Consider the following 12,987-nt stretch of genomic DNA (forward strand, 5'->3'; position numbering starts at 1 on the left):
CACTGTAGATCACCTTCGACGTCGCCGGAGCTGTTCGTTCCTCCCATTCTACGCTTTCCCTCGCGGCGGAGACGTTCTGGAAGCGACGGAGCTCGAGCTCTAGCAGCGAGCAGGTTCCTAAGAATTATATAACTATTTATCACTCTTAAATGTGCCAATTAATGATTTATCATCTGAGCACGTATGTCATAAATAGATAATGGCTCACATATTTGGATGGTAAATAATTAAACAACAAATCTAAGAGTGACAAATAGTTAAATACCATGGGTCCTACGGGAGGTGTCGAGATGGAGAGACATAGGTGGCCTATGTTAATATATGAGTAAATTTCATAAAACTACACGTTTTGTGGTCCAAGTTTATACTGCTAAAATATATGTAATTTTTCTGCGACTTGAACTATAAAACACATGTAGTTCTGTGAAATTTACTCTTAATGTATTCAGAGTCTGTTTTGACTATACTGAATTCAAAGTCTCTAACTCTATATGTTAAATCACAGAGTTTTAAAAGATTTCAACTAAATAATAAGAAAATGATTTGTAATGTTAGGAATATATATAGATAATTTCACAAGTCCTGTTTCCTATTAATTCAGATGTATAAATTCTATTCAAATGGCCGAAATGCTGGTTGCTCAATACAGCGTTATGAATCGGCAAAGCTCTCCCATGGTCGGTCAGTTTATGAAGCCGGTCTCCATCGTGCATGCAAATCAGGATTTCCCAAACCGTATAAAAACCGTACAAAACCAGACAAAATTTATCAAAAATTCAAATTATTTTTAACATTTATATGAATTTAAGGAAGTTACCACGGTATTTATATTTCCGTACCCCCGGTAAGCCACGCGGTTACCGGCGGTATCGTCAACCCTCGTGCAAATGCAGCAGCGCAAGCTGGTCTGCATCTAAAGAGCTCTTTAACAACCACGTGTAATGATGCGAAGTTCAGTGAACAAACAGCCAAGCGTTCTAATTGAAAACATGATTCGGGCCAGGAACAAAATTTTCCAATCCAAGAACAATGTTCCCACGAAACTTTGGTTGACTGGTAAAAGCTGTTCGATACACGAGAGAGACCAAATCAAGTCCAGCAACAACTACAATGTCTAGAACAGCTCAGTGTGACAGCATCTGAAGCGCCAGCGGAACCGCTCATCCTTACTGCTCACCCGTGGTCTTGATGATATCCGAGTCACCTGGAAATCAAGCGCATTGTACAGTATTACTATCAAATAACGGTTTTGTTTAGTTTCTTTCAAATACTAGGTAGACGTATGGAAGTTACCAGGATCAATAATGCTGAGGCAGCAAACACGGAAGTATTTACCACAGGCTGTCCCCAGATCGACATTATCTGAAAACAAACAGATAGCTGTTATTTTTCAAACAAAGACACAGCTAATGTAATAAGACTGGCTAATCAAGCAATATGGGCATATGGCAGAAACCGATGTCTGCACAGTTTATTCATTTGTCCTATCTATGAATTTGTAAGTCTTCTTTGGTCCACTTTGCAGTTGCTACAAACAAATGCAGCATTGCCATGGCAACAGAAGATAGAACTGTGCACCTTATTTCAGTTTCATTTAAAAAAACGCATAAAAATAATTAGCATGGCGTTTCTACGATATAATTTGATTACATATTTACTCCCAAGCATGCCTCACTGTTTAAATCTTTGCAAAGGTCAAGAGATGTCGAAAAGCATGGGTGTCAACTTACTTCCGTGGAAATGGTGGACGGTGACCTTGGCCAACATAGCGTAGTACTCAATTTCTGACTTCCGAAGAGGTGGGCAGTTGTTAGAAATGATCACTAGCTTCGCTGTAATGAAGACATGCGGGGACATTAGATATCAGTCTGCCAGCAAAGATGACAAAACAAAGTAGGGTAGTATGCAGCCATGCTCTGAAAAGTTTACACAATGAGAAAGAGCTGATGAAAGTAAAACATTACATGCAAATGGTCAGAGAGAAAAAAGGACACTCTACAAGCTTAATTCCCTACAGTTACAGAAAATTTTCCTTGCAATCATACTGAAGACTCATAGTAAAAAAACGTTTTTCATAAAGCATGTTTCCACTTCTGCAAATAAGCAGTTGACATCACAGTTACTGTATGCAGAAAATGGAGAATTATTATGGCGTTGACTCATACACATTGGCCATATTGGTACTAAATCCACCGGTAATCAGTTTTCAACGCTAAAGGTTTCAACCTGGAGCAACAAATTTGCAAAGATCATAATAGACAATTATCTATGTTATCATACCCAAGCTAAACAATTGAACATATCAATAAATCCATCACAGTCTAGGAAACAACCACTGCTTGCTCAAAATAAAAGGAAATGCCTGCATAAGATTTGGAGAATCAGAATACTGGCTTGGTTCTCAAAAGAGAAATAATAGCGCTCAGTATGTTCATTGTCGATCATCTGGGGAAAGGATCATCATATTCTCCATATTAAGCAGCACCAAATAAAATTTCACCACAACATGCTAAAAGAATCAGGAAAAATAGGCAGCACAATGAAATTAACCACAAATCAGTACATTTTCAGATAAAACAAATCTTTCAGCAAAAGAGACTGCATTAAATTTGGAGAATCATAGTTCTGGCTTGATTATCTCTTAAGAGAACAATAGCGCACATTATGCTCATCGTCGATCATCTGGGGAAAGGATCGTCATATCCTCCACTACCAATTCAACCAAAACTAAATAAAGAAAGTGCACTACAACATACAGGCTACTCAGCTAGGACAAACAGCTGATAAACACATAAACTAGAAATAGCTTGACAACGTATTCACATTTGAGTACAACACAGCCAAACAAAAAGCATACAGGAATATGTCAAGTCTTGGCTAAGTCTATGTTAATACTAAACCATAAAGCGTATATACACCACTGCCAAATACTGAACCACAACATCGAGCACATTCAGAAGAACAATGACAGTGGGGCATGGCTATGGCATCGACTCATACACAGCAGCAATGAGATCCACCGGTAATCAGTTTATACGATGCGCATACTCACACTAACATCCATCCAAAGGATGATGGTAAATAAGCACAATGAAACTAATCAAGAACCAACTCATTTGAAGATAAAGGAAATCTTTCAGAAAAAAAAACTCTACATTAAAATTCGAGGATCAGATTTCTGGCTTGATTATCTCCTAAGAGAAAACAATCGCACGGTATGTTCATTGTCGATCATCTGGGGAAAGGATCATCATATCCTCCGTATGGACATATCCAAAGCTAAAATGTAGACAACAGCACACAGCAATACAACATACAGGCAATAAAAAAACAGAGAGCGGGTACAAGTCAACATACAGGCAATAAAAAAACAGAGAGCGGGTATAAGTTTCATTGGGTACAAAGATTGAATGTAAGAGGGGAATGTTTTAAGTCTTGGGGTAAGTCCATGTAAATCCTACCTAAGTATATACACCACCATCAGCTACTGAACAGCAATATCAAGCACATTCAGAAGAACAGAGACAGTGGGGCTAATCACTGTGGCATCGACTCATACGCGGCGGCGATGAGATCCACCGGTAATCAGTTATTACGATGCCCAAACTCACTATAAAACCGCAATACTAACAACACGGATGCGAACCTTAAACTAGAATTTGGCGTAATCTAACAGGGAAAGGAGAGCATTGATCCATCTTACCCTTGGAGTTCCTGAGGGTCCTGAGGACGGTCTTGTAGCCGAGCGTGTACTTGCCGCTCTTCATCACGAGCTGCAGCTTGTTGTTGATGTTGTCCGTGGACTTCTTCTGCAAACACAACCACCATCACACCATCACCACGACGAACAGAGAGGCGTTAGCGCCATGAGAAATGCAGGATCTCGCTCGCTCGCTCGCTTGCGCGGCGGACCGAGGTGATGGAGGGAGAGACCGGGAGGAGGACAACGTTACCGTCTTCTTTGCGGCCACCATGGCTGCGCCCCGAGGAGAAGCGACGGCGGCGAGGGTTTCGGGCGGCGGCGGCGGCTTCTGCTCGGGGTGGCGACTGCGAGGTGGAAGAGTGGGGGCGTTAGGGTTTGTGGCCTTATATAGGCACGGGAGGGAAAGGGTTCGCCTGCCCACGCTGGGGGTAAATGGGTTTGTTGGGCTTGGGCTCCGCTTTCCTGGATAAGGCCTGACTGTTGGGCTTCTTTTGTTTCACCAGGTTAGTTAAGAATATATTTTTTATTTTTTGAGCATTTTAATTTTTAGTTTTAAAAATAAATTCTTCTAAATTTTATTTCCATGATATGAACCTTTGTCCATGTAATGCAGGTTGGCATGGCAAAAATAATATTGCCATGTCAGTCTGGCTAGCGTGATAACGTTGTCTTGCTGGCGTGGCAGGACAAAATTGTCATGCCCGCTGCGGAGTGACGTGAACTGTTGTTTTGCCACGCCAAACGCGTTTTGAAAATAAGTTTTGGAATAGTTCGTTTAAAAAAATAATAAAAATAAAAATGTTTAAACAGTAAAAAAATATGGTTAACGAGATGTGGGTTTTTTTTTCTTCCTGTGAACAATTCTGTCTTGCCACACGCATGTGCTTAAGAAATGTGCCAAAGTTTATCAAATGCTGGATGATTAAGAAACGAACGAACCAACATTGACTGATGTATAGTAAAATTTGGCTAGAGCATGCTTGATTCATATGATGTTATGATTAATGTTTGTGGTTTTCTTAGTAACCTTTTCGCTGTTTGACTCCCTTTTCATGATTGATAAGAAAATAAGTAATAATTTCTCCTAAAATTATTTTTAAAACAGAAATCCAAAAAAAAATGTCTGTGACCCATAGCAAACCAGTTGGGATCTTATCCTTTGATATATCTATTATGCAACCCCTCCTACTACCGAAGTAGTCTAAGAAGGATGGTATAATTCTTAAAAAATTAAAGACACAGGATATAAGGGTGTGGCATCCTTTCATTCATGGTCTTCTTATTCATTAGTACAATCCTCGATAGGAAGCAAGCTGACAAGGAATGGAAGATTATAGAAAGTTAAGTAGTTGGAACTAACCTTGTAGTGTTTATGCCTTATTTTCTCAAGGCCCATTGAGGAATTTCTAAAAATATAGATTACTGCATATCAAGTTTTTTTTAATCAAAATGATTGGGCCATTTTGGTTTGAAGCCAAAGGCGATGTTTAGATCTAGGGGTGTAAAGTTTTGGCGTGTCACATCAGATATACGGACACACATTTGAAGTATTAAACGTAGTCTAATAACAAAACAAATTACATAATCTGCCTGTAAACTGCGAGACGAATTTATTAAGCCTAATTAATCCGTCATTAGCAAGTGTTTAATGTAGCACCACATTGTCAAATCATGGCGCAATTAGGCTTAAAAGATTCATCTCGCAATTTACACGCAAACTGTGTAATTTGTTTTTTTCGTCCACATTTAATACTCCATGCATGTGTCCAAACGTTACATGTGACAGGGTGAAAAATTTTGGGGTGGGATTTTAACAGGGCCTACACCCTACCAAATTGTTGGGACTTTAAATACTTTAGCTAGCGTTTGGTTTGCTACCAAAATACACCAATGACAAACATAAGTTGCCAAAAAATTGAAACTACCAAAATTGCCTAGATTTTGGTATGGTAGCAAAACAAACAAGCCCATGATCATTTGGAAAAATATAGATTGGCAAAATGGAATGCTTGTTGAGCTAAACCACAAGGAGATCTGGGGCATTTGTGTACGTATTGTTGATGATGTTACGTCTATCCTTCGTTGGCTGTCCTTTCAGCTTTCTTGTCACCTTGAATTTTGAGAGGTGTTAATTGAAGTTGTATCAGCAATGAACGATGTAATAATTGGTTATAGCTTCTTTGAAGCAGTGGCTAGGATGCATATTTTCCATTATCAAAAAACAAACCAATTGGGACTTGGGAGTGGGATATTTATCGAGAGCAAACCTCAACATCCCCCCGAGAGCAAGTTCGACTAAGGTTAGGTCTTCCTCCCAACAACCTCATAATATCCTTATTAAAGGGAGATTTATATGTTAGTCTATAATGCAATGAGACGAGTCAGTGTTCTAGATATGAGATACCTTATACCTGCGTATTAAGACTTGGTGGACCCATCATACACCAAGTCCTATATGGAATAAAATTTCATGTGGAAGGTTTCCGAATAAGAAAAATAAATAGAGTCCCTGCTTGATACCTACAAGGTCTACTTGGATAGTATCCATACTTGCTTCCGTAATACTACTTGGACAAGGGGGGTATTGAGGGTATAAATACAAAACCCTCGAGGAGGAGACGGGGGAGACGAAGATAAGCCAAGATAAGACCAATACAATGCCACAAAAGCCAAGACAATACAAGACACCTTCAATCTCGTCGAGTTAATATTCAATGAAGCCAACAACAGCTAACCACTAGAGACTAGATTAGGTTTTCCTCTCTATTGTATTTGTGTGAGATTGATATATAAAAGCAATACCGACTTCGGACAATGGGAGTAGGGCTATTATCCGTATAAAAATTTCTGTCTCCCATATCTTTTACCGCAATCTCACGTATGCTCTTGTACTAATGATCCCCATACATTACAAATACCATAGGTGGGTATAACCTGTCAACAGGACAGGGGTTTGTACCAAAACTTGTGCAAAAATTGCTCATTTACCGCAAATTTCATAGCCAAGTGGAACCCCTCTCTTTTGCCACAACTTCGTAGGGAACACCCATTTTGCGTTCATCTCCAGCCATCCATTGGTCAATGCGAGCACACCAACTACACTTGGTGTCTCTCATGCTTGATCTCCATCACCCTTTTGCATCGGCCCGTGCATAGAGCTTTGGCTGACACCTGACTCATACAAATAGCTCCATCATGTCCTGCTTGCCTATTTGCTGAGCTCCAGTCACCGCCTACCTCATGCGAGTCCATTCTGCAGTGGCATTAGCTTGTAGCTGTTGCCCCTAGCTTGTTGAATTCTAGCTGCCATCTAAGTAAGCAAGGTGTTGGTGCAATAGATTAGTTGCTAGAGTACCCGTGGGCACATGATGGAGATCGAGCGTAGAGGCATTATCGACAACTACTGGCGAGATTTGGAGGTGACAAAGGATAAGGGAGAGGAATAACATGAGGAAAGGCTGTATATGGGTGCAAATTCAATATTTCTAATGAAGTTACATCCCATTCAGCTTAAACTATTTTTAGGGTAAACGTGTGTACAATGCACGACCCTCAACTCATTAGCAAATAGAAGTAAGTAGTTTTGAGAAAGCTTGTTCCACCTCTTGACATGCTATAGCAATAGATATGATAGGTCAAATAGTGTGCGATGGATTATAGGCTGATTTTGATTAGAAAGGCTTAGATCGGACAATAGGACTAGCTAGCTAATTAGAGAGAAAATGTTCATGACTTTTGTAGCGTGCATTGTAGTTACACACTTACATGTATCGTTATGCTACGAGCAATGGCTTTTCTTTTATCTCTATTTGCTGTGTTACTCTCGAGTTTTAGTTTCACGCCAATATTCGTGCTTCCACTCTAGAATAATAGGACAATATTTGTTTTGAGCAAATACAATTAAATGTCATTTTTGGTATACGGGAAATGCACATAAGTACAAACCACCTATGCCTATTTGTCATTGTCACCAATATCAATTCAATTAGAATGACAATGTAGAAGTGCTAAATTATCAAATCTCAGAACCATAAACATATCATGATACATCGAAATTGATCATTTAATTTTGTTTTTTTATCGTTGTTGAAAAAAGTGTTGTCATTTTTTAAAGTTATCTTAGAAAATACTTAATCATCTGCAAGCATTTATAAAATACTTACGAGAGACTGAATTCCCTTCGAGCTGTTAGATGACAAAGCTGACTCCACAACTTTTGTTCTAGTAGTATATTTCTTTTAGTGGAAACCTAACAATTTTTTTTTTAAAACAAGAACAAGCCCAATTCGTTGTACCTCAATCAACTTGGAATAAGAACATCCCCGGGCCCACTTGAAAGCATCAATTTTATTCATCTTTCTCCTCCGCAAGAAAGAAAGAAACCCGGGGAGCATCGTCGCCGTCAACGCGCCGTGGGCCCGGGCAAATCCCAGCCGTCCGATCCAGATCGACGGCCGAATAAATGGGAGAGGACGCAGGAGAAAAAGTCTCCCCTTCCACCATCCTCTCCTCCTCCTCCCCTTTCCCATCCATCTCTCTCTCTCTCCTCCTCCTCGCCGCCGACCGCCGCCGCCGCCGCGAGTCGCCTTCGCCGTCCGGTACATTCCCCTCTTCCCCATCTCACCTCCCCTGCCCCTCGCTACCCGGATCGCCTCCGATTCGATCGGAGGTCGTGGGGGGCGCCGTTCGCCCGATCGATCGAATTTTGCGCGGTCGCGCCGCGCGCTCCATCGGGGGGGATTGGGTGGGTGCCCCCCCCCCCCCCCCCCCGCGCGTTCGATCGAGCGAGCGTGATTTGGTTGATGATTTTTGTGTTGGGGTTGGGGTTGGACTAGTCCGCGCCCCGTTCGTTCCGCGGGTGTTGGGAGTCTAGGGTTGACGTGTGTTTGTGGTGGTGCGCAGGGTAGCAGCAGGAAGAGGGAGGAAGGGGGGGCATGGCGCTACGGAGGCTGCTCCAGGGGAGCGTCCTGCCGCGGATGGCGGGCAGAGCCGCCGCGGCGCCGTTCTCGACGGCGTCCGGGGAGACCGTCCGCGCCACGCTCTTCCCAGGCGACGGCATCGGGCCGGAGATCGCCGAGTCGGTCAAGCAGGTACGGAATTTCGGTTTTGTATATCCTGATTTGTTATTATATATACCCCTCTGTGACCACGACTCCCATCAGCTCGGGCTGTATTCGTCCGACGCGGACCTTCCTTGATCCGATGAGAAAAAAAAAAGCAAGTTTGTTAGTTTGTTTTCAAGCTGTGTGCAACAGCTTTAAGATTTATTTTGGCCATGACGTGCAGGGAAGATGATTAAATTCTTCGTCTCTTTTAGTTTTTTGTCTGCTGCCCACAGATTTATTTACATTCTGTCTAGAACGTGCAAAGATGGTTCTTATTACGCCATCTGATAATTGATGTGAACTTATGCCCCCGCCACTACTGCATGTAAATAATAATGACCTCTACCGCCTGTAAATGGCAATGAAAATAACGAGGACATTGCTTATTTCTGTTTTGTTTCTTTTCCATGAAAACTTAGATATGACAATGAGCATAAATAGTTTGCACATTCTACCTTAGTTTTTCTGTTCACTGGGAATGTTGCTTATTGAAGGATTACATTTACGTCGATAAAGAAGCAGAAGGCCCTTGTAAATTCTAGCCTCTTACCAAGAGACGGCATTTTGGACCCTTCAAATTAAATCACGTTCCTGAATTAGGGAGGATAAATCATGTTGCACAAAATTAAAATACCTTATACTCTGTTTGGATCTCATGACTTTTTAGTCCATTGCGTGCATGCACTTTAAGGTAATTTCAGTTTAAATTTGACATGGCATACTCTGCAGACAAGTCTATGTATGATATATGCTATTATTCTTGAAAGTAGAGCACTTGATTATTTATAATTCTAGTTGGAGAGCCAACTGAATTGAGCTGATTTCTTCTAAAATTTGCTATTGGTGTCAGTTGGGCAACTAGGTTTTCTTGTTTTGATGTTTCAATCCCCTTGAAATTTTATGCGGCCGGTAATGATATCTACGGTTTTGTTCACAATGTATCCTCATCATTTATGTAGGTCACATGCAATGTAGTAGAGAGTTTATGGGTTACAATATGCACCTTGGTCAAGTGTTTTATTTTTGATAAATTATATTTTATTATTCAATCATTGATTGAATGTGTGCCAGGCTACTGTGTTTATAAGCTTTCTAAGATAAGTAGTAGATAGAGTGTGTGCATCAAAAACTTCACAGTGGAAAATAAATAAATTTAAACCCCATAGTATTTCTGTGATAATCGAGAAAAAGTAGAATATCCACCGGCCGTTGATCTCTCTTTTGCTTTATTTGAATATGTGTGCCTAGTTAGTTTAGCTTGTAAATAAAAAGGAAGGGGCCTTTGGGTTTAACTTAGCACAGCTCCACTATTGAGTTTCATTTAGGCATATCAGCCCATTCCTTTTGATTTCTTTCTCTTTTCATGTCTGAAATCATGTTTGGTTAATTGGCTGCAAGCACATGCCTTTGATATCTCTGTTTGATTTACCTCCAATCAAACTGATTTAATAACTGCTGTCAATTGTGTACCATCAGATTACTCTGTCATACTCTAATAATCAAACTACAATCAAATCTCCCTAGGGAACCTGAATGTTGGAGCTAGTGTTGATGTGATGTTGCTGGCTTGCTTAAGATAGTGCTATATCCGTCCCAAAACGAATGCAAGTCTAGCAATGCACCTAGACAAGTGTTTGTCCATGTGCATAGCTAGAATTGCATTCTTTTTGGAACAAGGTAGTACATTTTATGCTTATGCTGAGCTAATTATCTTCCTAGTTTTTTTGGTGGACATAAATGCACATTAGAGTTCATGTTTAAACGGGGTGTTTAATTATTGCATAGAGCATGGGATCCAAAACTTACTGAGCAATGCTACTATGCTAGGCAACTCTTCTATATGTAAATATCCTCATTCTTGCAAAATAGGATACAACCTTACATAACTCTTCCGGCGATTGATGCAATGAAGTCACACCTTCTTGTTCCAAAAATGGTGCCAAGTGCCTTCTGATCATGCTTTCTGACTATGTAGCTCGTTCTTATGTATTTATTATATCTTAGTTTGAACTTTTCCTTTTGCTGTTTCAGGTATTCAATGTTGCAGGGGTACCAATAGAATGGGAAGAACACTATGTTGGTACAGAAGTTGATCCCAGAACAGAGAGTTTTCTGACTTGGGAAAGCTTGGAGTCGGTGCGGAGAAACAAAGTTGGCTTGAAAGGTCCTATGGCTACGCCTATTGGAAAAGGCCACCGTTCATTGAATCTTACACTAAGGAAAGAGCTTGGTCTTTATGCAAATGTTAGACCTTGCAACAGCCTCCCAGGATACAAGACTCGATATGATGATGTGAACCTTGTGACTATTCGTGAAAATACCGAGGGAGAATATAGTGGCCTTGAGCATCAGGTAAGCATTCTTAAAAGCAATATCATTTTCATTGGTCTTGTTAGCATTATTCATCACTGTGTGCTATTTATTCTCCAGGTTGTGAGGGGTGTTGTGGAAAGCTTAAAAATTATCACTCGCCAAGCAAGTTTAAGAGTGGCAGAGTATGCTTTCCACTATGCCAAGACCAATGGCCGGGAGAGGGTCTCTGCGATACACAAGGCCAATATCATGAGGAAGACCGATGGTCTTTTCCTCAAGGTCTGTTTGCTACCTGTTCCTTCTAACTTGATGGAATGTATTCCTTAATTCATATCACTGGGAGCTGATGTTCTGTTTGTTCTTTGTTTTACTTTCAGTGCTGTCGTGAAGTGGCTGAGAAGTACCCTGAAATTGTATACGAGGAGGTCATCATTGACAATTGTTGTATGACGGTATGTTGTTCTGCTGATACCAAAACCTGTGCTTTGTTTGGTGTTAATGTTGAAGCATTCTTCACACTGGTCTGATGATCTCTGATCGACCTGAGAAATGCAAATTATCCTATTTGTATTCTAGCCACTTCTATTGCTGTCCTGGACAGTTAATTAATGACACCATTGATTTGTGAACATTGTCCCCTTGCAGCTTGTGAAGAATCCTGGTCTTTTTGATGTACTGGTGATGCCAAATCTTTATGGTGATATTATTAGTGATCTTTGTGCTGGTCTGATTGGAGGCTTGGGCTTGACACCCAGGTAAATTTGTTATTGTTTGTTCTATCAATTTGACATCCAGGTAATACAACGCCAACTAACTATTTTGCACTCTCCCAGCTGCAACATTGGTGAAGGTGGCATTTGTCTGGCAGAAGCTGTTCACGGTTCTGCTCCTGATATTGCTGGCAAGGTGAGTTAGACATGAACAATTCCTGCTTCATAGCTTGATTTACGATGTTTCAACCTATTTAAATTTCCTAGTACTTGTAGAGTCAGTTGTATCACTTGATAATTCATGACATTTCTCGTTATGTACGGGCCTGTTTGGTACAGCTCCAACTCCTAAATTTAGCTCCAGGAGTTGGGTCTGGAGTGGAGTTGTGGAGCTGCCTAAACCCAGCTCCACAACTCTAGTTTATTTTGTGAGAGAGCTCCACCCATGGCTGAGCTCCAGCTCCAGGAGAGGTGGAGCTGGAGCTGTGCCAAACAGGCCCTACATAGGAAAATTATCAATGTGAATTACTGATCAGCCAATTGTTCCTACAACACTTTAACTGAATGTTTTTTTTCCCCAGAACCTTGCAAACCCGACCGCTCTTATGCTGAGTGCTGTTATGATGTTGCGCCACTTGCAATTCAATAACCAAGCAGACCGGATCCACAACGCCATCCTCCAGACCATCTCCGAGGGGAAATTCAGGACTGCTGATCTCGGCGGAAAGGCGTCGACTTCAGACTTCACGAAGGCAGTCTGTGATCATATCTGATCGTCCGATGTGATTCCGTCCTCTTGATTGTTTTCCTTCCCCCTAATTTTTGTTGCATACGCGGAGAGAAGCTTTAGCTTTAAGAGGTTAACTGGCGGCACCTCAATTTCTTTGGGCTTCAGCATGGGTTAAGACCACCTAATAATCCTGTCGCATTCTTGCTCTTGGAAAAGTTTCTTCCAACATTGCAGTCCAGTCAGAGAATGGCCTGTAATAATTAGTGACAAAATTATAGCAGTAGATAGAATCTGTTCATTCAAGTTCTTCAAATTACTGGGCCAAGCTTCAATGTCATTTTTTGCTTAACTCGTGCTCGTGCTGTTATAGTTTACAACTATCTTCTTTACCTGCCCATAACCAATGTGACCATCGAATCAAACGTA

General features: G+C 41.0%; 2 protein-coding genes and 3 non-coding genes across 5 annotated transcripts; 1 reads left to right on the top strand and 4 right to left on the bottom strand.

Annotated features, from left to right (window-relative positions):
• Positions 1-764: 764 nt before the first annotated feature.
• LOC4324441 (60S ribosomal protein L30-like) lies at positions 765-4,064 on the bottom strand. The gene is made up of 5 exons (NM_001406114.1): positions 3,954-4,064; positions 3,704-3,809; positions 1,731-1,832; positions 1,294-1,362; positions 765-1,204 (listed from the first exon to the last, which is right to left on the bottom strand). The coding sequence occupies exons 1-5, from the start codon at positions 3,972-3,974 to the stop codon at positions 1,167-1,169; spliced, it is 336 nt and encodes a 111-aa protein (NP_001393043.1). The 5' UTR covers positions 3,975-4,064; the 3' UTR covers positions 765-1,166.
• On the bottom strand, positions 2,377-2,470 carry LOC112937685 (small nucleolar RNA Z103). Its single transcript, XR_003240348.1, has one exon. It is a non-coding gene; the product is annotated as a small nucleolar RNA Z103 (small nucleolar RNA).
• On the bottom strand, positions 2,613-2,707 carry LOC112937687 (small nucleolar RNA Z103). Its single transcript, XR_003240350.1, has one exon. It is a non-coding gene; the product is annotated as a small nucleolar RNA Z103 (small nucleolar RNA).
• LOC112937684 (small nucleolar RNA Z103) lies at positions 3,166-3,260 on the bottom strand. Its single transcript, XR_003240347.1, has one exon. It is a non-coding gene; the product is annotated as a small nucleolar RNA Z103 (small nucleolar RNA).
• A 4,099-nt stretch (positions 4,065-8,163) lies between the features above and the next one.
• Positions 8,164-12,910, top strand: LOC4324442 (isocitrate dehydrogenase [NAD] catalytic subunit 5, mitochondrial). The gene is made up of 8 exons (XM_015755683.3): positions 8,164-8,301; positions 8,606-8,793; positions 10,840-11,160; positions 11,239-11,400; positions 11,499-11,573; positions 11,767-11,876; positions 11,955-12,027; positions 12,413-12,910. The coding sequence occupies exons 2-8, from the start codon at positions 8,638-8,640 to the stop codon at positions 12,602-12,604; spliced, it is 1,089 nt and encodes a 362-aa protein (XP_015611169.1). The 5' UTR covers positions 8,164-8,301; positions 8,606-8,637; the 3' UTR covers positions 12,605-12,910.
• The last annotated feature ends 77 nt before the right edge of the window (positions 12,911-12,987 follow it).

Source organism: Oryza sativa, chromosome 1 (assembly GCF_034140825.1).
Source record: "Oryza sativa Japonica Group chromosome 1, ASM3414082v1".
Taxonomy (NCBI): domain Eukaryota; kingdom Viridiplantae; phylum Streptophyta; class Magnoliopsida; order Poales; family Poaceae; genus Oryza; species Oryza sativa.

What these genes read in the sequence shown, in the direction of transcription:
- LOC4324441 (NM_001406114.1), bottom strand. Translation starts at nt 3,974, where the DNA reads ATGGTGGCCGCAAAGAAGACG. An exon ending in CGTCCACCATTTCCACGGAA is followed by an intron (nt 1,363 to 1,730) that starts GTAAGTTGACAC and finishes GTTTGTTTTCAG; the next exon opens with ATAATGTCGATCTGGGGACA. An exon ending in CCTCAGCATTATTGATCCTG is followed by an intron (nt 1,205 to 1,293) that starts GTAACTTCCATA and finishes CTTGATTTCCAG; the next exon opens with GTGACTCGGATATCATCAAG.
- LOC4324442 (XM_015755683.3), top strand. Translation starts at nt 8,638, where the DNA reads ATGGCGCTACGGAGGCTGCTCCAGGGGAGCGTCCTGCCGCGGATGGCG. An exon ending in CCGATGGTCTTTTCCTCAAG is followed by an intron (nt 11,401 to 11,498) that starts GTCTGTTTGCTA and finishes TTTTACTTTCAG; the next exon opens with TGCTGTCGTGAAGTGGCTGA. An exon ending in CTCCTGATATTGCTGGCAAG is followed by an intron (nt 12,028 to 12,412) that starts GTGAGTTAGACA and finishes TTTTTTCCCCAG; the next exon opens with AACCTTGCAAACCCGACCGC.